This window comes from Rhopalosiphum maidis, chromosome 4 (assembly GCF_003676215.2).
Source record: "Rhopalosiphum maidis isolate BTI-1 chromosome 4, ASM367621v3, whole genome shotgun sequence".
Lineage (NCBI taxonomy): Eukaryota > Metazoa > Arthropoda > Insecta > Hemiptera > Aphididae > Rhopalosiphum > Rhopalosiphum maidis.
The window spans coordinates 16,965,813-16,990,232 of NC_040880.1; the positions used below are offsets into that span (position 1 = coordinate 16,965,813).

Below are 24,420 nucleotides of genomic sequence, written 5' to 3' on the forward strand. Positions count from 1 at the left end.
CTTTAGTAAATAATATTACGAACAAATATATTATTAAAAAATAAAAATAATTGGGTTTATGTTTGTAATAAAAGCAGCAATAAGTAATATTATGGCATGTCATACGCCTTATCCATTTACTAGTAATAATATTTTTCGTTTTCAAAAAACAATTTTAATGTTCTAACAACATAAAATAATGTTTTTAAGACTGTAGTGCACCAACGCAAGTATACGTTTGGATCAATAAATCAAATTAATCTATGGTATTTATGAAATATATTTATTCATTATTTAAAACATATAAATATATGTATATAATTAGTAGATACCCAAATTTCACCTTATAAGTAGGTAGTTACCATATTATATGTAATACGTGTTCCATTGTAAAATATAATAATAATTATTATTATTATTATGATTTTAATTAAAATGTAAAATGTTCTATGCAATTTAGTTCAATAAAACCAAAAATACAAAAACACATATTGATATAATAACTGATATTGTATATATTTTTTATCAAACATATTGTCGTGATAATATTACATGTAAAATAATAACAGATATAATTGTGTAAGCAATATTGATTAAGATAAGAATATCTAACTTTGTAGGTAAAGGAAACTTGTGTGAGTGATAGAGAGTTACACGTACACAACTTGTATAAGTTAAAATTAAATGATGTATAAGTTACAATCCAAAAAATAATAATAATATTTTATAGACACGTTTGTATAAATATGTATAGTAAGTAACTTCAATGACCAATTTATTATTGTCTTATTTGTATTTTTAAAATAATAAATATTAATATTGATATCGATAGTTGAAGTATTTTGAACTAATGTATAATCTATGAATTTTTGACAAAATTATTTTCTTGAATAATGTATTATTAATTATGCAATTCATCAAACAGGTTGATATATTTTATGGATTTAATGCCCGGTGGCTGGCTAATTTAGAAATTATAATTTAACTTAACCCGTATCACCGAAAAATAATAAGGCACTATCTCAGTTACCTCAGTTAACTATAATAGTATAATTTTTGACTTACTGTATAATATAGGATATGACATGGTTATATACTTATAATAATGAACCTAAATGCAAATTTGTTGCACCGTTTCACTGTATCACAATGGTGTGGAATATATAAGTAATTATATTAAAGTTACGGTAAAATAATAATAAGTTATAAAAAAATAATAATCATCCCCAATAAAATGTATATTGTGATATTTTTAGTTATTTTATTTACTACAGTTATAAATTTTTTTCACGTAATTGTCCACTGGTCGTGACCAATTGAAAACAAACATTTTTGTAGATTGTTAATCAATTTCCCAAGTCCGTAATCTCAACACCAATCACACGTCAACTGGATCATGTGACGTTTTTGATATGTACAAGTAAGTATATTAAACATACAGTTATAGTAGTAACTCATACTAACTATTGAGGCCATCATCTCTACTCAACGGTGTCTATGAATTATTTATCGCGCCTTTGGCCCTCCTTCCACCCACTCCAAGACCACTACTACTGCCTGCGGGCGTGGGATGATGCAGAGGCTGGTCCCTCCGGAGGCCCAACCACCAGCAGAAGAAGGTGTGCTGCTGCTATATTTATGTATAATAATACTACAACGGTTGTCACGTTCGACACGAAAAGCCTCCGTGGAGTAATTATTATTATGCGGCCCTATTTGCCAGTAGTATATTATATTATATTATATATGTATATAGAATAATTCTTTTATTCACGAAAATAATAAACATTTTATTTATATATAATATACTATTGATAGAAATCAAGATGTTAACAATTTATCTTAAAATCAATTCATTAAGTCATACATGTTTTAGTTGATTCACTGATTCGACATTATTTTAAAATATGCTCAATATTTGAGTTATAAATATTTAAGGGGTTACAGGTACTAGAAATTTTAGTTTTCTCATAATAAATAAAATCCAAAAATTTCGGTGATGGGGTTTGAGGATAACCCCCTCCCCCGTTAGTACGCCACTGCTTGAAGATATTATTAAATTGTTCAATACACAATGTTAATATTAAATCATTTACAAAGAAAAATGTTTTAAAAAAACGTCATTATTGTCTCAGATATTGAAAAGCATTTGTAATAATATATTATATAATTGATAAATTACAATATTAACAGCGATAAATTGACAAAACTTCCGTTTATACGGTCTTTCAAACATACACTGAAGATACAACCAGGTTATGTCTGCTCATGGCCACCATCTGAGTGTCTTTTTGAGTGAAAGACTTGTTGCACACCTGCACGATACGGTCTCTCGCCCGTGCGCATCTGCTGATGAATCTCGTCATTGGACATATAAAGTGAACAAATTTCGCACTTATCACACGACAACGGGTTATAACCCACGCATATCTCCAGTTATAGGTATTAAAATGAAGTAAGGAATCTGAAGAATTAATAAGATAATATTATAACAGTGACTGAGGTATCTGGGTAACTGTAGATATAAAATTACACATTTTTAATGGTAGTTCATCAGTTATTTACTATTTTATGAAAAATGAAAAACGCATAGGTAACGTTATCTTATTTTATCTATACTGTATTTTGGTTATATTAAATTATAAAAAAAAAAATTAATCATGTATTTATTATTAACCTAATTTATTATTATTTATTACGTTTTAAATTTTAATTGTACTTAAACTGTTCTCTATTTTACATTTTATTATAATAAAAAATCTGAAATCCTTATAATCATAATATGTATTATATTGTATATTACGCCATACTACCACAAACACCTACCATATTCGAATTACAATACTACCCTGCGCGCGTCATCTACATACTACACCTCACCAATCACCATCAATAATAAGCGACTACTTCACCAATTTTCATTCGATTTATTACTTATTATTACCGCTATCGTCTTCGCCGTTCCTTTTTAATTTTTTTCCTTGTTATGCTCTATATAATATGATAAATTTGATCGATGTTTTTTTTTTTTTTTTTTTAATGCTTCTTTAATATACAATTCGTCTGTTGTACAGTAATTCCATTTACAAAAAGATGCACTACAATACGTAACCGTCAATTGTATATTATATAATACTATAATTGGGTTGTGAATTAATTTTTATTTTTCAAAACTCGTCACCAATCCGACTGTTAATATACATACAATATATATCTCATGTAATAATTTCGACCCAACATTACAAACGAAAAAATCTCATAGATATAATTGATATTTAATATATAACTGTATATAAGACCTGTAGTTGACAGTCTAGAAAAAAAAACAACCGTTGCGATATTATATTAAATACCGCCTATATCGTTCTGCATCGTAAACAAATTTCGTATATTAACCACGATTGTCTCGTTTCCGATAATAATTATCGTTTTGCTGCGAAGTACCGACCTATAATTGACGAGTCTATTATATATCCTATAATACAAGTGGCACACAAGACTAATTTCCGTACGAAGTGCGTTATTATATTCCATCGAGTTTTGCCACAATGATTTAGCCATCACGGGTGTAAATAGAGTAAAATTAACATGGGTGTTAGAACCCTATATATTTCCATGTGACATTAGAGTGGGTTCCTCTTCTCTTTTATTAATTAAATAAATCAGTTCAATACAATGTTATCTTACTTTGTTTGACTGTCAAGACCTCTTCTTGTGCTTAAGCATACAATATATGAGATTTATAAATCCATTTTGTCGCGTAATTTTATTATTCTTAAACTTTTATAGTGCGGTCAAAAAATTGTTTACACCACCATTTCGCACTGAACAAACCAGGTTGTAACCTGAATTCAATCAACTCGTTCATGATCATACATCTTCATAATAATAATAATAATATGATTTTGATCAAACATATTTTATTTAATTCAAAAATATTGATGTATATTTTACATATAGGTATAAATATAAAATAAAGGAAAACAATCATTGGCTTATTAATACGCATTCTGAACTATATACGAAAGCATATTTTTCAAAAACTTAATTGATTCTAAGAGAGTATTTTAGAATGGTCAAAATAAATGTTTCACCATTCACATCTCAACTTACTAAATGACGTAGGTACATAGTCCATATTATTATTGTTTATTACTGTGTACGACAGATGCTTGTATTCATATTATACAATACCAATACAGTGTCGCAATGGCGCATTCAAGGAGGAGGCCCTCGGACCCCTCCCCACTTATATTATATTTTAAAGGCCTAACATTAAATCCTAAAAAATGTGTTTATAAAATGATATGATACAATAAAATATTAAAATATCATAATACATTTTACCCCCCCCAAAAAAAAATATATATATATATATCCAAGATTCGCCAATGCATATAGATACGCCAAAGCCGCGTGCACACTTCCGATCGAGCTCGTCAGTCATTGCATGGCGGTATTGTCTTTCATTGAATTTATGCCAGTGGAGAGGGTAAATGCGTCGAGTGTATGTGCCTGTAGTGCGTGACCCGTCAGCCGAGCGGTCTACCACGTTTAATTCGGCTTAATTGACATTCCATTAGATTCCCGAGGCGTGTTGGCGGCGTTTATAACGACGACAGCGGGGTAAAGGAAAAGGCAACGACTATAATACGCGAATACTCTCGAACACGCACACACACGAGCGCGAACATTTGCCAAAAACGGCGGCCGATGATTATTCTTTATGTGGCTGTCGGCGAGTAATGCGCTGTGCGCGTATATATTATATATGGCTTTATATAAGCTCGTGTAACTCAATTAACGCGGACCCGGAGAATATTATTTCGTAAAATGAATTTCGACTCGGTTGATTGGTCGATTGGTCAGAAACACCAAAGGGGTAAAAGTTGAAGGGGAAAGCAAAAAATGTACTGAAATTAATTATCTCGACTCGGTGGTGGTGTAGGGGGTTGCTGGTTTCTTTATATTATGTATATCGGCTTAATTAATTCGGATGTAATAGATTCGCTAAAAGTTGCTTCGGCTGCAACGGCTATAACGACAATAATATATTATATCGAAGAAAATAATTTTTTAAATCGGGTTTCTATCAAAAGATCGAGAGTTCTTGCATAAAATATTATTTTAATTGTCTCGATCCCACAGAGGGAAGTTTTCACAGTTGCTGGCAGCTGCAGCAGACCGCGTGCAACTATATATTTAGTTCAGATGATGATGTCTGTTGTTCATTAATTTCATTGTTTCAAGACGGAAGCGGCATAACTCAATATTATAATTTATTTTTTTTAATATAAAATAAAACGCGTAATTACTTACTATATTTACCGACAATAACTGGACCGTACACCGACCAGTTCACCGGAGTATATAAAAATGTATATTCGTTTTATGGAAAAAAAATAAGTTTAAAATTATTGTTTACGTTAATGTAAAACTAGATGACATGGAAAGTAAATGCTCATCGAATCATCGCATCCATAATAATACATAATATCTAATGCAAACAATTTTCAGTTTAAAAAAAAATAAATTAAAGTACCTATAATTTTTTTCTTTCCAGGGACAGCGTTATGATAATGATACCGAAACAGACGACTAGCAAACAACGTTAAATATAAAAACAAGCATGACGTATTGGCTGATGTTAATACTGTCCATCTGGCCTGTTGCAGTGTCTTCAGGTAATGATGATTATTATAATTTCTATATTATTTGTTAATAGTAAAAAAAATCTAAGTATAATTAATGCAGAAGTGTTTATTTGCTAATATATTAAAAACAAATAACTAACCATTAAATCATTAACATGGATGACTTAGATTTATTTTTAGTACATCATAAGATAAGTACATACTGATAGGGGTTTTTACACAGTCTTAATTATTCTTAGTTGGTTGTAATGAGTCACTTAAATTTATGTATAGTACTAAAAGCAATAATAATTTTAATTTTAAATTGATTGGTATACATATTATAATGAAATACATAATTTTCAACAAAATATATAATTTTTTATCTTACTTGTAAAATATTTTATCCTTTAATTAATAATTGACTGTATAAATATAAATAATATTAGTTATTTTAATTCTGTAGATTTTTACTGAAAGCTATAATAGAAAATAAGGAGAGAAATCTTGGATATAAACATATTATTTTCGTTTATTAGAGAGACTGTAAATTTCAAAACGCTAATAAAATGTCTATTTAAAAATATGCACAAAAATGTATTAAATTAACATCATGAGAACACATTTAAAGTGTAAAAATGTCACTGTTTTAATGGCCATATTAACGACAGTGTTAATAAATACATTTTCGATGAAACACTTTTGTGCGAATATATATGAACTGCTTACCGAACTAAATAATGTACAGTTGTACTTTAGTGTATAGGTACTTGACGATAACGATTATAACTATAAAAATAATGTATTATAAAAGAAAAACTTATTTTATACCAGATGTGTTCAAGTCACAAAAGGAAAATTAAAAAATATATAAATTGTATTCTATAAAATCATTAGATTATTTTTGCTAACACTGTTATAAAAACTATAATATTTAATAATAATAATATAAAAATAAAAGCTGATAATGATAAAATATACATAAATTAATATTACTATATATATATATATATTAATTTATTTATTAATAATATTCTGAATCTTTCAGTTTTTAAATAAATCGTAGTTAAATAGTTGGCATACGTACTGATTGTAATTTGTAAAATGTTTATTATTAAATTTAACATTCTTTTTTGATTAATGATTTTTTTAAATTATTAATTTTAATAAAATTAAATTAAAATGCCAGTAATTGTTTCAATTTAGTGATTGGGTAAAATAAAATATTTCCGTATTATTGTTCGGAGAGTTTTAAAAAATATTTCCATTGAGTTGGAAGTTGGTGTTATATATTTAATATGTTTAATTTAAGTTCAATTATATTTACTGTATTTTACCTCAGTATAGTACTTACTATTTAAATCTCTAGTTAACAAAATAATCATTTCTATTTTTAATGCATTTTCTTCTAAATATTATGATATCAAGAACATAATATATGCAGATATACCAGGTACTATTTAAAATATGTTTTACTATATTTGTTCAAACCTATCATCCGATGTTTTGTTGTAAAATTCAAGTTTTACCAATATTTTTTAATGTTATATACATAGTTTTACCTTAATATTTAATCTTTAATTACATTTATTTTAATATTTTCTTAATTTAAATTATTTCATAATCAGCATAGAATAATAATTTACTTAACTGAAAAAAAAACAATTAACAATAGGCTCAAGGGCGTATTTACATGTATGTGTGATGTATCTGCCACAGAAACAAAAAGTAGAATATATGGTTTATACTTGTTATTTTTCCACCGATACCAATGTTTTTTTTTTATTTCTTTCACTGGATTTGAATTATTACCAAACTGAAAATATATAATAATTTTATTGAATTTTGTAAGAGTAACAGTCTTGATTGTTATCTTAATCTGAAATTATATTATTTTTTGATACAAAATAAAAACTTGACATATTGATGTCTTGAAATGAAAATAAACTTTATGTATATAATGTTTAATTCCGATAATTGAAACTGTTATTAAATAAGTAATTAATTGTATAGAGTTTTTAGGTTTATATTATTTTATAAATTAATTATTGAAATGCAAATATGTGTTTAAATATTATTATTTCTGAAAACAATATAAATAAAACGTATTATAATATTACAATATAACTTATAAATATTTTTATATTTTTATAAATTAAGTTGTTCTAAAAAATCAAAGGAATGAGTGAAGTACCTATACTTCGTAATTTGTAAGTATGTGAATTTTTATTTTATGTTTGAACGCTAATTTTATATCTATAAACAGAGATGGATTTATATTTATTTAATGTAATTATTTTTTGCAGTACTTTCTTTTTTTAATCAAGTTAAATACAATGTATTAAATTAATATATTTATATTATTGAGGTTAATCAATGTAGCTTTAAATGACCTTAAATAGGAAATGTTCTTTTAGATTATAACTTTCCATTTAAGATACACTTTTCAAGAAATTAATTTTTTATAAAAATGTAAAATTTAAGATTAAAATAATATTATTATAAACATTTTGAAAAAATTATCTATTTTCATACAATATAATAATAACATCACCTACAAGTTTAATTGGATTATAAATAAATAAATAAAACTTAATATATATAAATTCATATACAATCACAAATTACGAGTATTATAATTTTCTTGTGGACATTCATAGTTTTAAATATATATCAATATGCATTTATATTTTTATATTATACTTCCTTTATTTTAATAAAAATATACAATATACGAGGGTTTTTATTTATAATATAATATGTATTGGATATAAATCAATATTGTAACTTTATGTAACGCATCGTTTAGCTTATAAGTATACAATATAATATGTATGTATATAACATAATAATACGTTTACTTTTGTAATTTGTAGTTTGTATACAATCAAAAACAAGCATTGCAACTCTAAATATAAATAATGTTAAAATTCGTTGGAAAATTATCGAATAACATTAACGTTCGTAAACCTTATTCTTTGAATCTAGTCATTAGATGACGGAAATTAAGTGGATATTTTCCTTCAAGTCATGGCCAAATTAAATAGAACATTCTTAGAAAAATCACCCAAGTTATATTATATCGTAAATGTAATAAATATAATAAAAGAGTTAAGAATTTGTTAGTACGGGGAGATATAAATTATATTAAGAGATGAATTTTATAAGATTATAAAATTGAATTTATACCTTAGCATTTCTTTTACATTTCATTATGTTATATAATGCTTAGTTGCTAAGTTATTAAATTTTACTCTTCGCAGAAATCACCCACTTAAAATACCTTTTTTCGCTACATATTATACAATAAGCGGATTGGGTAAAATAATTTTTAAGGAAATAAACAAATGTCTATTTTCTTAGATAAATTAAAAGACTGAAATAGAATTACCAGCTATACCACGAATACGTGATAAAACAACACTATGTAATATTAAAAAATCTGGTTACAAACTTGCGGTTTTCTAAGAATATTCATTTAAAGTATTTGCGTCTGATGGCCATTTGACATTGGTATCTAACATTTTAAACCCATAGTCGACTCATTTTGATAGAACATTATTTGTTTACTTAATATCTACTAAGTATACAATTGAATATTATAAAGTTTGTAATTTCATTGACCACACAAAAATCCATATAGATTGTCAATTAATTTTAAATCAGGGACTCAAGAACTTAGGGTCATCCGCTAACTTGGTCAACACCTGGTAGTAACATCTGCAGCTTTTGGTATTCTGTATGGTGCATTTATAGTAACAATAGTTTATAACGATACTTAGGGGACCCGGGTGAATGAGCATTTTTACTGACTTAAAGCTCTTTGTGTTTATTGACCAAATAATAACATTTGCATCGTTATTTAAGGTTTTAAACAATAATATATTCCAGTTCCAAACATAATGTCATAGTAAATAGATAGATATAAACATTTTCAAAAACATTAATAGTAATTATTGAAATCATGAATTTATCATTTGTCGATTTTTTTTCATCATAGCTTGACGATTAAAATTATATTTCAACGCACCTAATAGAATTTTTAATTCATTACAACATCTTTTAATTTTATTAATTAATTTCAATAATATTATCCATCAATACATAATTAATAATTGCAATTCGTATAATTATTAAAAGAATTTTTATTCAAGAAAAATAATTTATTAGATTGCATGCTCGTAAGTTTAAAAAAAAATTCAAGGTTTTATTTACCATATTTTTTAAATTTGTATATAAAAACCTAAATGTATTAGGTATGTTTTTATTCACAGGATATGACATCCATATTTAGTATCTCCACACGTCTTATATGTTTACGAATACTGTTATAATCGATTAACGACTAACGTTTAGAATAATCTATAAACATTTTTGTTATTTTCAATGTTAGAGTAATTAAATCTATTGCCAACTATCTACACGGAAACATAATCTTCTTGTTGGTTTTTCAACCTTTTAAGAAAACTATTATGCTTTCATACTTATTTCATAGAATTTGTTTTTGCTGTATAACTATTAAAAAACATAAATAATGTACCTGACATACATTTTAATAAAAGAAAAATGTACAATAATAGGTACATATAGAAATTATATAAAAACTCTATGGGTCAATGTAAGTTTAATATTAATTTATTGTGTTTAAGGTAGAGACAACAATACGAGTACATCACGTTATCTTGCCCCTGAATATAATCTAATAATATTAAATATATTAAAATATTCTATTTTAATGATATTTATTAGTAATAATAAAGTATTTTATTATTCTATAGACAAGTTAGAAAATTATTATTAATTAATAATGTTTATTTTTGGTTAAAAGTTATTATTTTTATCTGCTGCGAATATTTAAATATATTATTGATATTTTGCTATAGGAATTGAATTTACAATAAGCAGTCTGTAATATAATGTTGTTTAATGTTTGGAAAAAGAGAACGTTAACATGAAAATGAACAATGAGATAAGAGACGATTTTACTACCTTTCCCACCCTATTCACTAAAAAGTTGATATCGCAGTTACAACACAACTGAGATTGTAACAAATATTTCATTATATTAAAATTCATTCATCTGGACATCCCAAAATTAAAATTAAAATATATATTTTAACTTTTAAACATAACAACAGTATACACAACTTATACATTTAAAACTTTAATTAAATTAAAATGAAATATTAAAAATGTTATCTGGTGTTCTATTATATTAGGTTTGTTGCAAGTAATAAAATTATCACGAAATCAGAATAAATAAACAGATATATTCTTTTATCCAAAAAATGGTCAACATTTTTTTTTTAATTTATGTAATTATTTTGTATCATTTTTTTTTTTTTTTTTTGATTCTGGCGTATTTCAAAAAAAAAACATTGAATTTACTTATATTGTTTATTTATTTGTACAATTATATTATAATTATTTATTTAAAAATCTAAAAAAGTGCCTTAAAAAATTGTGAAGTATACTTCAGTAGTATACTGTTTTTCTAACAAAAAAAAAAAAATCAAAACACCCTTTTTATCATTTAACTCGGAATAACTTTAAAATAAAAACTAAAAATTAAATTAATTGTTATACAAATATTAATATGTTATTTTTTTCATTTATTTATTATATCACTGTTGTTCAGATACTTAAAAATTAATTCTTTGTATGAATATACGTAGTTACTTACAATAAAAGTGCGGATTATTTCAATATTAAATTTAATATAATGTAATCTGAGAAAATGTAATAATCTTAGTTAGTCAAATAATCCACTACATTTGTTTATACATTTGTGTATTAAGCTGACCCATCTCATTTCAAACGGCAAAGTAATGCTTTATAATGCTTTTTTTTATTCTTATACTATTATAACCGTTGGCTAAGAGGCATTATATGTTGATTATACTACTACTAACTAGTAACTATATATAGTTATTTTTTTTGAACCTTAAACATTTTCAAAAAAATGTTCACATAATGCAATACATTTTATTGCATATTACAAAATTCATAATTTTAATTTTAATGTTTCTAATTATATCTAGCTGAGTTCATTAGATAACTAAAAGGTTTCTTGAATATAATAAAAATATTATTTTCAGTCATTTTCTCAATAGCAGTCAGGTTGGTTACAAATTTCAATATTTGTCGTAAATTAGTAGAAAAAAAAGTGGAAATTCTAACTTAATTTATTTTGTTTTTTGAAAATCAATTTAGATTTATATTTTTGTTACTTTATACGTTAATTATTTTTTGTATTAGTGTTTTTTGGTATTATTTAGTTTAAAAATCAGGTTTGACTCATAAATAATTTTGTCAAAAAACCCGTGTTGACAGTATACCAAAAACATATAAGGTAAATGATAATCATACATTATAATAATTAAGATCATTTTTATTATTTAATCATTAATCAATATACCAATAATTGACTTCAAATCAAAATATTTAATAAAAACTTTTGTTTTTTTGACAATAAATTATTTTTAGTAAATATTTTATACTTTACTGTTTTATCATGCTAACTTCCCTTATTAACAACAAAATGATTATTTATCTGTATTCCATTTACAATTATAAAAACAATAATATAAAAATTATAAACTATTTTTATTTTTATTTGGGGAAATACAATAATTACTGGCGTTTAAATTAAAAAGTTAAGATTCATTGTATGTAAAGTGTGTACATTTTTATTGTTTGATTAGATAACAATAATGTATAATAAAAACTGTTAATATTATTAGATAATTTCAGCTATAAATTTAGTTTCAAGAAGACGGGAAAGGCGTAAAAATAGTAAGTTTGATGTTCTTAATATAGTTCACAATAAAGTTGTACTCTTGTTGTCTTTGCAAATTTTCATGCCAATTAATTTCATTGGAGTGTAACTCTTAATTTATTTAAATGACAGGGACTTTCGTGGCATTACCTTTTTAAGGGTTTGCAGTTTTTTATACGACCTTGTACTACCTATACAAGTTTATATTACTTCCCTATACATAACGCAATACTTAATTATGGTATATACTCGCATAATAATATACTCTACCATTTTGTGTTTATATCCGATGCCCTCCCGAGACGATGCCAAAAGTCGTATTTTATGCAAATAATAATAATATTCGTATAAGTTATATTCCTTTGCATCGTATAAACTGATTCATATTCTTGTTATTTTGTATTCTGCTAATAGACAGCGTATAGTACGGAGTTTAATGGCCCTACACGGTACTCTTTTTATCTACTTGAAATTCATTCTACAAATTTGAACGCATTTATATCACCCGCATATAGACACCGTTTCAATAAGAAAATAAGCAAATAAAAGACTTCATTTCACTCGTTCATTTATTATTCGATTTTTATACGACCCATTAAAATCTTCCCCTTAATGGAATTTAATTTTCCATAAAATGAAAGCAGGTAGGTACCTATACTAGATATTTTCGAACACTCATTATACCAGACGGAATATTCAGATGAATTAATTCGACTAAAGTGCAGTTATATAGTAAAGCTAATTCTCTAAAAGCACACGGTGCAATAGTTCAAGAAATTTTTTTTTATATAACGAATTTAGTCTTGAATAGATCTTCCTTTCTACTGTTATTTAGAAATGGTATTTTTAGGTCAAAATAAACACAAACAGTTACGAAAAATATAAAAAAAAAATGAAGGTATAACAAGAGCTATATTATGAAGTCTTTACAAGAACATATAGGTCAAATTCTCATTTTAACAAAAATAAACATTCATTATTAACTAAAATAAAGTGTAATATTTAATAACGTTACTGTTAAAGTAAATATGTATTATATACACAAGTAATACATATATATTTTAATAACAAAAAACAGTTCCATATTTTAAATACGGTTTAATAGTTACACTTAAAAATTCCATTTTTTAAAGAAATAATACATATATATATAAATCCATATAAAAATGCACACCGTAAATTTATGTTTAAGCATAATTATTTTCTATAATATTCTCTAGTTACAATTATGAAATGAATCTCAAAGTTGTTCTAATTAATTCAGCTACGAACTCGGGGACACGTAAACATGTCCGTCTTTGACGTTTCACTTTTAGAAATGAGAAAGTGTTGAACAACAATTTTCTAATTAATGTGTTTAATAAATTGTTCTCCGTTGTGAAGTTTAGTAAATTTAACAATTATAAAATTGTCTTAAAAAAATGAAATATAAAATAGATTTATAATTGAACATTTTTTAATAATTTATTATTTTAATATCATATTAGCATTTTATCTAATATTTCTTAATGCGTTCTTTGAAAACGTTAATTATTTATTTACTTATAATTTATAATAGCATAATTTCGATTAACTTTAGAATTAATACGTTATTAAACTAAAATTTGAATTATAACAGTTTTAATCAATACCTATACATTTTTTTGTGTATAGAGTTTTCATGCTAGTAATATAATAATATGCCCTTACCCATGGGTGTCTCTATTGTAAAATAGTTATTTGCCAGATGAATTTTGTTTTGTGGGCGTTTTCAATCTTATCTCATTCTATTTAACTATGTAGTATGTACTGCCATTTTTCGTATTTCACGCATTGTACAGAGTGGTTTTTTTAGGCTAAGTGAAAAATTGACTATGAACCATAGTATAAATTACGGAACAGGATAATGATGATAATCATTAATATTATGGTAAGATGTGGATGTAGTGCAGTGGTTATCGAAGGTGGATGAGTGAGGGAAAATAGGTAAAACCGTTAGGGTCTCTCACGTCCAAAAAAATGCTTTAAAAATTCCGACAGATCGGTGCTTAACACGTCAGATAACGCTCGGGACAATGACCGATGACGATAACGATGATAACAAAAATTATCATTATATATACGTATATAATGTAAGTCCAGTAATACTCAGTCATACTACAGTATACTCGAAGTAATATATATATATATATATATATATATTACATTTTACACCTAGTACGGGGTTAAAGTTGTACGTACAGTGCGTAAGTCGTCATCATCGGGGGTCGGCAGGGGCTTGTCGTGAGGGGTGACTGAACTACGTGATTACGACCGGAAGTCGTGGCTAGGAAAATCGCGATGGGTCCGCGCTCTATAGCTCGCCGAAAATCAGTACATCCTTCCGCTCACGTCAGCATAGCCTCCATCGACGTGCGCTATCGGTGGACCCCACGCAGAGACGGTGGCAGCAACGACAGTGGCAGCGATGGCGATGGGGCGAGAAAAATCCGGCGCCCCACCGCCGCTGTTAATCGGCTTAAATGAAACGTATTAATCGTTTTAGCGTGGCCGCTCGAGCGTTCTAACCGAATTAATATTTAATTTCCGCCCCCTCCCAAATAAAAGGTTTTCGAGCTGGAAGGGGATGAATATATATTATACATGCTTACGAATGTATTAAAATGTATAAGAATTAAACGCGGACTTAAGGGTAGCGACTAGCGGTGTTCGAGAAACGTATGATGCGGTGGCAGCAGCAGCGGCGATGGGTGTCTATGTGTACTCGCGGCGCGAGGCGACTACAGCAACGGCAGAGACGATGACGACGACGAGCGGCGCGCGCGCGCGTATCGATCACCTCTCTCTCTGTCTATAGCGCGGCCGCGCAAACACCCACACACTCGCTGACGGGCGGTCGGTCGTTTGCGCCGACAAACCACTAAAACGTAAACTCAGCGGCAACGACGACGGCGTTGTCGGTAACGTTGCAAAACGACTGTCGGCCACTAAATTGCATAGGACGGTATGTTATTAAATTATACCAATCTGCCGTCCTACGTCAGGAAATTTGTGAATGGTGGGTGAAAGGTATAAGTAATCATAAAAAAATTACGGACTGAAAATATCCAATTTATTAGCTGAACAAAACCAAAGTTCGTTTTTATCCCAAGCATTCGATTAAGAACTCTGATGGAAGTGCGCACTGTTTATCGCTCTGCATGGGTTAGGTATAGTCTGTAAAATCAAGTGATTATATTATATAAAATTTACCAACACTTTTATTTTAGTCATCTATGTAACGATAATATCTACATAACATATTATTATCTACTTATGTAAGCTTATAATATTATATACATATAATTTACTATATATATATATTATACTCTTTAGTCAAATAATTTAGATGATAAATATAACCTGTGAAGAAAAAAATAATTAAGTTAGTCTATTACAAATATTTCAGTGAATTGTTTTGTTTTATAAAAATCATAACCAGGCCACCGGGGTAGAAAAATTCTGAATACGCTTTTTTAGCACTGGTAATTACTAATTATCATGTGGTTTTCTGGGTAACTTTATGTGTAATTTTCAGGGTACTATAGGTATGTATTTTTTCATATATACTCTAACAAGGTTAAAATAATAATACTTTTTATAAATACACATAGAATGATTATTTAAGCACGCTCACTCTATTTTATACTTAAACTACACATTTATTAAATACTATTTTATGAAGTCATTAAAAATCGTCATATGGTGTATATCGCCATTATTTCCCATAGAACTTTACAAAGTTACTAATCTATAAAGCATACATATTTATTAAAATATGTAAACACTATTAACGAAACGGTGATATTCTAAAAAAAAACGTAATTTATTAAGTAGGTACACATATTATATTTTATATTTTTCTATAATAATTATAATAACAAATACGATTTACCTTGTATTTTACTAACTTATCTAGATATACTATGTTTATAAATTGAAATACACATTAAACTATAAATAATTTATAATGCGTAATTAACAGTCGTAGAAGAGTATGAATGTATGATTAATAAACTAACCACAAAAGAAACATTTAAATAATTCTATTGTATAGATGATATTATTGTGAATACGTTTACCTTGACGCGCTGATTTCGGTTTTAAATTCCTGAAAAATGGATGACGTAGTTTTTCTAACCATAAATGACTCTAAATATACAAACAAGAGTCGTTTCCTCGGAATTTCATCGATGTGCATACCATAATTAAATGCGTACTTGTGGATGATAACACAAAAATGGTTTAATCGAGAATTAAACAGCACAGTGGATGTGGAAGAAAAGGACAGCGACGATTGCGTTTTTTCCATGACTGACTCACTGGCGATGGAAAATATGGCAATTACCAACTCATAATTATTTTACCATATTATGCAATATAGTCAACGGTTAATGCGATAAATAGTATTATACCACAATCAAGGTGATCACTGTCCGTATGGTTTAAGTTACTTGGTATTGGGTAACTAGTGATCTTAAAAGAAAACGGTGTTCGCCAATTGTCAATTGTTTTTTCTATTATATCCGCTTAGTCGATCGTTTTTGCGTCGCTGTTGGTGAGTGCGTATAATGTCGAGAGTGCGATTAAATTCTGGCGAAACGAATTTATAGTTGGTTTTATATTTCGATCCGACGTAATACCTTTTTATCTAGAATAACGGCTTGTTAGGTGTTTAAGTAAGTCATACACCGGTACATCATATTATATTGTATTATTCTATATTATTCATAGGTTTTTCGCACTATAACGCAGTTTAGACTATTACAACTAGGATATATCTACGATAGTTATATAGAATTTATGGTAGTTGCATATAATAAACTTTATTAATTAAGTGTAAACTTATGAAGGTTTGTAAAATTAAGAACTTTGAAAAGATGGTTGCGTGATCGCTAAACCTTAAGTGCCATAAAAAAAGTTTTTATTTTTTTAATTGACTGCATAATATAGCAAGTACTTAAAAATGTTAAACATTAGATCTTGAATCTACGCAATATGAAAGCGTAACAATTGGTCGAGCATGCTTAAGAAATCACTTTTAATCTGTATACGTATTACGAAGGCCATAGACGTATTTACGAAGAGTAAGCAAGAGATGATGAGGTGATGGGTTCACCCTGTAGGCAATTGCGCTGGACAACACTTTTTACATTGTCATATTTACATTTATAATTTTTTGTACCAAACATTATAATCTTGTTAGAATACATAATTTATTTTATTGTTATTATTATGCACCGATCATAGTGTAACGACAAATTAAAAAGCAACGTACTTCGATTTCATGAATGCTGTACTAAAATAATGTTTCTTGATAATAAAATATGTTTATTTTTCTTTGTTGAATTGGTTTTACTATTTTATTAAATGGTAAATTATATATTTTTGTTGTGTAATATTTACATTTACCAATATGGGTGGAGGCAAAATAAAATTAATATCAAGAAACAAAAATTCTAAGTGCGTGTCTACTCTATTTCTCACGTTAGAAGCAGGAAATCAGGAAATTCTAATATAATATTTTCATCCCTCAACTGTGATTACGGAAATCGGTGATAAAATAACGGTATCCGTAGATAGCGCGTCAGTGGTCGTCGATTATCACGCGAGAGAAAAAAAATGGCGCACTCTGCAATATATTTCGTGTGCGTAAATATGACGGATTTTTAAATGTATCACAAGTTCGTGATACGGGGATTTTTTTTTATATATAACGATGACTCATCGTCTAATAATTTCTGCTTTACACCACCGCTAGTTCATCATTAGAGCTCATCCATCTCTCTCTCTCAAGGGCCGTCATCCGTGGCACCGCTAGTCTATACTTTTTTGCTCTTTTACACCGCTCTCTCGGCCCTCTCCTAAATCAACCCAACCCAACCCTCTCCATCATCACTCATTGCTATAGCAAACGACCGTTTACTATACATACTCACACATGCACAGACTTTTCTCACAAAAAAAAAAGAAAAAGAGGGGGGAAAGGTGCCATCCATAAAAGCCAAAAACAATAGCCTTTTATCAAGACACGTGATCGCACGGCCGTTCGATTTGTAAGGACGATTTGTTGACAACGTGATGAAGGACACGCTTAAACATACGCACAACACTCGGTATGCAGAGCAAAAAATACCGGCCAAAAAGCTAGTACCTATCAAGAATATCCGTCTGGACCATTATACGGTTAATGTTACGCAGCAGTATATTATTATTACCTATGTTATATAGGTGGGTATATACATCCCCCCAACGAGTCTAATGAGATTACCTGGGCGCAACAAACTTTGAAATAATTTCCCGTACAACGTATAAATATATATACTTATATCCACACACACACACACACACACACACACAGGTATAGCAATAAACCTAATTAAACGATATATGCGCGCACGTGCCCATATATGGTATACGCTTGCGAATATCATCGACGAAGACGAATTAGACGAGCATTTTCGTTCGTTAAAACGTCTTGCCGCGGTTAATTGAATTTCCTTGTATAGACGTAACACGGCGCTATCCGATTCCCAGGATCTTCCGCCACCGACCAAAGTCCCGACGCACTTATCCCCCCAAGGGATTATACTATTATTATTATTATTATTATTATTCGTTAACAACGGTTTCCAGTTACACCATCGCATATTCCACGAGTATAAATTATACAACTATTATTATATTATAAATGCGTATAGAAGTTGCGGTATATATATATATATATATATATAAGTATTATCGTGATGTACACTCGCCACATATGACATTATAGTTGTAACATAAATACCTATCGTACCTTGTAAACGCGATTCTTTCGAACCCACGTTCGGCTTCATCATGATAATATGCGTGGTACAGACGACACCGCGGTAAGTGTTTAACGTATATGTATATATAATATATGACATAAAATAAGGATAGGTGGGACGCCACAAACCCCTTCTCAGATTGTCTGACACTCGTGAATACAAGATTATTAAAGTCGTCGTCGGAACAATATGACGTACATATATTCGTGTGTCGTATAGTCTAAAGTCTTCCCATATCTAGGTATACGTTTATGTGATGTGACCACCAGACGAGGGACTCAAGTACAACACACGACTCAATGATATAAATTTCACAAAATATTAATATTATATGTACGAGAGTGTTTGATGTCATCGCATGGCCGAGCATTATCTATCTTCGGTACACTATCCGCTGTCGCTCAGTAGGTAGCGTGAGTGTGTTTTATTCGTTTTTATGTGCGTGATATTATACCGATATATGGTCCGAAATTAAGATCCCAATTGAAACGTCACTTGAACACGTGACGTGTAAGCTGTTACATTTATGTATTAATTCCTATAAATAATACATTATTGGAGTGCGTTTCTTTTAAGGCCGACGATAATATAATAATTTTATATTATGGTGTATTATTGATCAAAAATCATCTTACGGTAATAAATTCACTTATACCTACTTAATACTTGTATTATGTTGGCACTATAAATAAACAAAATTGATAGACATTAATAAATGGAAACATTAAAACATTTTTCTTTTTTAATTTGCTACTCAAAACATTTAAACTTTAAAAACTAAAAATGAATAATTAAACAATTTGTTAAAATAATAAAATATTATATAATATTAAATAATGTAAAATATCAATCATTCTGCATCAACAGTTTAAGAAAGTAATTTTGCTTCGATTTACAAAATATAAAATGTCAATAACAAATTTACATTAAAAACCACTTAGAATATAAAATGATAAAAGTTAAATTTTAGTAAAAAATAAAGTTATATATTCATGATCTACTCTGTAACAAATATTTTTTAAGCCCAAAAATTGAATAAAATATTATATTATTGTTATACATTTAAATATTCAATAATATTTTTTGATAAATATAGAAAAATTACATAGCAATTAATTTTCGATTATTATATTTTACAACGTTTAAGCATTAACTATACATTTTTCTTTATTTTGCTTATTTTTATAGGAAAATCACTCTGCAACATATATTTGAATGACTTTAATACACAGTGTTGCGTCATTCTATTAAATATTACATACGTTAATGATGAGTTTGTATCATAATACATTAGGTTCTGAGCGCAAAGAACGTCTCGAGAAAGACCAACGACATGCAAAATAATATAATATTGTTATGATTGTTATGAATATTAGTTGTTTTTTTTTTCATTTAAATAAATTTATTATGTTGAGCTACTTTCTGCTAAAAATTTATCCAAATAAGTAATTCGCGATATTGTTATTATTTTGCTTTGTCAAGAGTTTATTTTGTCTAAAACAAGAAAAACCGTTTTTTTTTCACTCACTTTTACATATTTTTTTTACCTATCTCAGTTGTTCAATGTTCAGCATTATATTTTATTATTATACATGTAAAAATAGACTGACTTCAATTACCATAAACATTTAGTATAGTATAGTATGTAGTAATATAATGTGTAAGAATACTTTTACTTAGGTTTTTATATACGGAGTATAAGGATCAAGACCTTGGAAAGATAACGCGAACAAAAGACAAGCTTTTTATTCTTTTCATCTATTTAAACGAACACATACAATTTTTTGCAATACGTTTATAAATTATAATTACTCATAAAAGTATATATTTGTTTTAAAGGATTTTATCGTGTCTGTGAGTAATACATAAATACATAATATATATGTTTTATAGATTTAATTTAATCCATACAAAAACAGGTTTAATTATTATAAAATATAAAAAATATATTATTTACGCTATATAATTTTTTGTATGATTTGTTTACTTAAATTTAAAACAAATTTTAATCTAATATTGACCATAAATTCTATGTAAAAATGACAAAATAATAAAATTGAATTAAAATTAAAATTATAGCAAAAGCATATATTTTCATCTCTATTTCTCATGTATATGATATGATATGTTATAAATTATATTCGTATAGAAATATAAAAAAGTTTATTGAAGCTCACTTATAAACGTAATTCGGTCATTTCCTAGTAAACCTTGATTAGAGTCGTTTTGTGTACGTTATATTATAATATTATATAACGTGGGTTTTATTCAGAATTAACTGCAATGACGGGCTATAGTATAGTAATCCTTATACAAACACTATTACATTTTTGTAAATGTGTTTATGTGAGCAGAGACCTAATCTACGCAATTTCAACCAGAGGTTTTGAATATAGTTTTGGTGATTCCTATAATACATCTTTATAAATAATGTTGTAAGGCAGCTGCAAGCTTTCTTTATGTCATATAATGTATACAATATTGTTTTACTTTCAAATTAAAAATATAAAATTACCAAAATGTATATTATATTCAATTTTATCCAGTTAAATATAGTCAGTATTTAATAAAATGTATTGTTTAAGTTATGAAACATTAAATATTTATATTTAAATGGTGATTTACCAAGTATACTTACTACATTTTCTAATTTAATAATAATTTTTTTTCAAGTATTACTTGGACATTTTTAATGTATTTGAAATTTTTTAAATACCTGAGACTTTTTTATACAGCTTGAGAAATACCTTGTAACGATATAAACTTCCATTTTTCAAATAAATCCCTTTTTGTTACACTAAATATATGGCGCGTAATTTTTTTGAGTATTTTGTTTTACAAAAATTAAAATTCAAGTGAAGAGTAAAAATTAATAATAAGGAATTTAAAAATAGGGTTTTTAAATATATTTAAAAATTTGAAGGATTTCATCATTAAATACAAATTATTATGAGCATACTTAGTGAATTACTGTATAATACACAAAAGTTTATTAGAAAAAATTAATAATAATTAATGTTTGAAATTAATATTATAAGATAACAAAATTATTATAATTCATAATTTCTGTAAATAATATTTTGCAACTTATTATTCATTAATTTTTTGTAACATCATTAATTTTTGGATTTCATTAAGGACTACGCTTTGAAGTTGGAAGATTTTCTTTTAATTTTAATTGATTAAATTAATAAAAGATGATATAAATAAAAATAATAAATACATAAATAAACTGATAAATCATATAATATTAATATTTATCTTGTATACAATTTGCGCTTACACAATCCAACATTGGCGTTATTCCAAAAATGTGAACATTAATTAATTTGAAAACAATAAATAATTTAAATATATATCGATAAATACGTTGTTTTATAGTTGTTTGCTACTATACGTTACTAATTAATTTCTTAACTTTATCTAACAATTTTAAACAGAAAATAATTTTACATTACTCATGAAAATAGTTTATCATAAAATATTAAATAACTGTTTCTAAAAACTTTTAAATATAATTTAAGAAATTTGTTTTACTTGTTAGTACTTAAGTATTATTATACCTTACATCATACAAATAAAAATATCCATAGAAATAAACAATATTTTGTTCTTATCTCTGATCCCATAAATGGCAAAAATGGCTTTAATCATACTATGTTATACTATCATCATATCTGTTTAAAATGTAATTTCACCTTCACAATTCCAGTTCTAATCTAATTCAACTTTAAAAATGCAACATAGTTATAAAACTATATTGCAAGTCTTGCATGTATATTATTGAAAAAATAAAAATTGAAAATAGCGTTTTAATAAATTATTACAATCAGAATAAGTTAAAAATCCATAAATTTCTTGAAAATATATGCATAATTTGAATAATTAACTATGATGTTTATTGTTGTAATTTTTGTAAATAATAAGTAGAGGTGAAGAGCACGAAATTATAATTTTAAGAGGTTAGTGGGTACTTTATTATGTATGAAAATAAAATTATTCAACCCAGAATATATTATAAAAAGAGAATCGTATTAGTATGCCAGCTTAAGGATTCTTAAATAATAGCATAAAAAAGCAAATAAATGAAAACAATATAATAGTAAAGAATAGTAAGTGCTTTTATGATTTAAGTTCAAAAAGTAGTTGGGATTACATTTTGGGAGTAGTTTGGATCTGTATTACATACGTACCCAATTTTTAAATTCTGTAATATTCATAGTAATATAGCATTAAAATAAATAAATAAAGTATATAATATATGATTGTTAAATAAATTATGAAAAAAATTACGCCTCCGATAAATGGTTTAAATATTTGTTTTTTTTTTTTTAATATAAATATTTAAACATCAATCTAAACAATTTAAGAATATTTATAATATCATGATGAAGTCTCAGCTATACATTTAATAAAATAACTTTAAGTAAATACAACATATTTAAGACATTTGATACATTACAATATTGATTTTCAACCACAAAATAAATACAGAACACTGATATATGTTTGAAGCTTACCTCTTACCTTGTAGATTAAAGTTTAGACTTGGTGAATTGAGAAGTGGTATAAATTTCAATACTATTCTCACATTACTCTTCTCTACTTCTCTAATATAAACTAATAAACAGTTCTAATTATTAATAAACGATTGAATTGCGTTTAACCATTGATCTGATGTTAGTTTAACGTGCATACAATTTTCATTATTAAGTTCCCTTTGAAAATTTGAAGATAAAAGAAAGTATGTGGCTAAAAGTATTGGATATATATTTTGCTTTCGAAAAAAAATCCCTTTAAATATTGATATATATTATATATGTTATATGTGTTATAAATGTGTTTAAAAATATGAAAAATATCCCATCGGTGTAGGTTGTTTATTTATTTTTTGAAAGCAATGTTTAGAAATCAGTGATAAACTGCCCACTTTTAGAAGTAGTCAAACCATATATAAAAGGTTTATGCTCTTTCCCGTGGAGCTTATGATCAATCAGGTTGACGAGGGAATATACAACCCTCTTTAATGAAATTCGGCTGAGATACCGATTTATCCAACAAGAACCCCACATCTACATTCGTACAGACAAAATCAACCCCTACATCGAATAATGAGATATATAATATAGCCTAACGTGCACCCTTTTCTAGATAGCTCTTCTTTAGATGTAAAAAATATCTTCGATGCCTAAAATATACT

The 24,420-nt window shown here is 27.1% G+C and overlaps 1 protein-coding gene across 5 annotated transcripts in view; it reads left to right on the forward strand.

The window, feature by feature from the left end:
- LOC113547854 overlaps positions 1 to 24,420 on the forward strand; it is a 148,772-nt gene that overhangs the window by 90,120 nt on the left and 34,232 nt on the right. For 4 of the 5 annotated variants that reach the window (XM_026948391.1, XM_026948392.1, XM_026948393.1 and 1 more), the window contains one exon: positions 5,543 to 5,663. In XM_026948391.1, coding sequence (XP_026804192.1) covers positions 5,609 to 5,663 — 55 coding nt within the window. In that variant the 5' untranslated portion in view covers positions 5,543 to 5,608. Of the gene's footprint in view, positions 1 to 2,414; positions 2,435 to 5,542; positions 5,664 to 24,420 lie in introns of those variants that run through there. The other variant, XM_026948395.1, reaches the window with a different exon arrangement.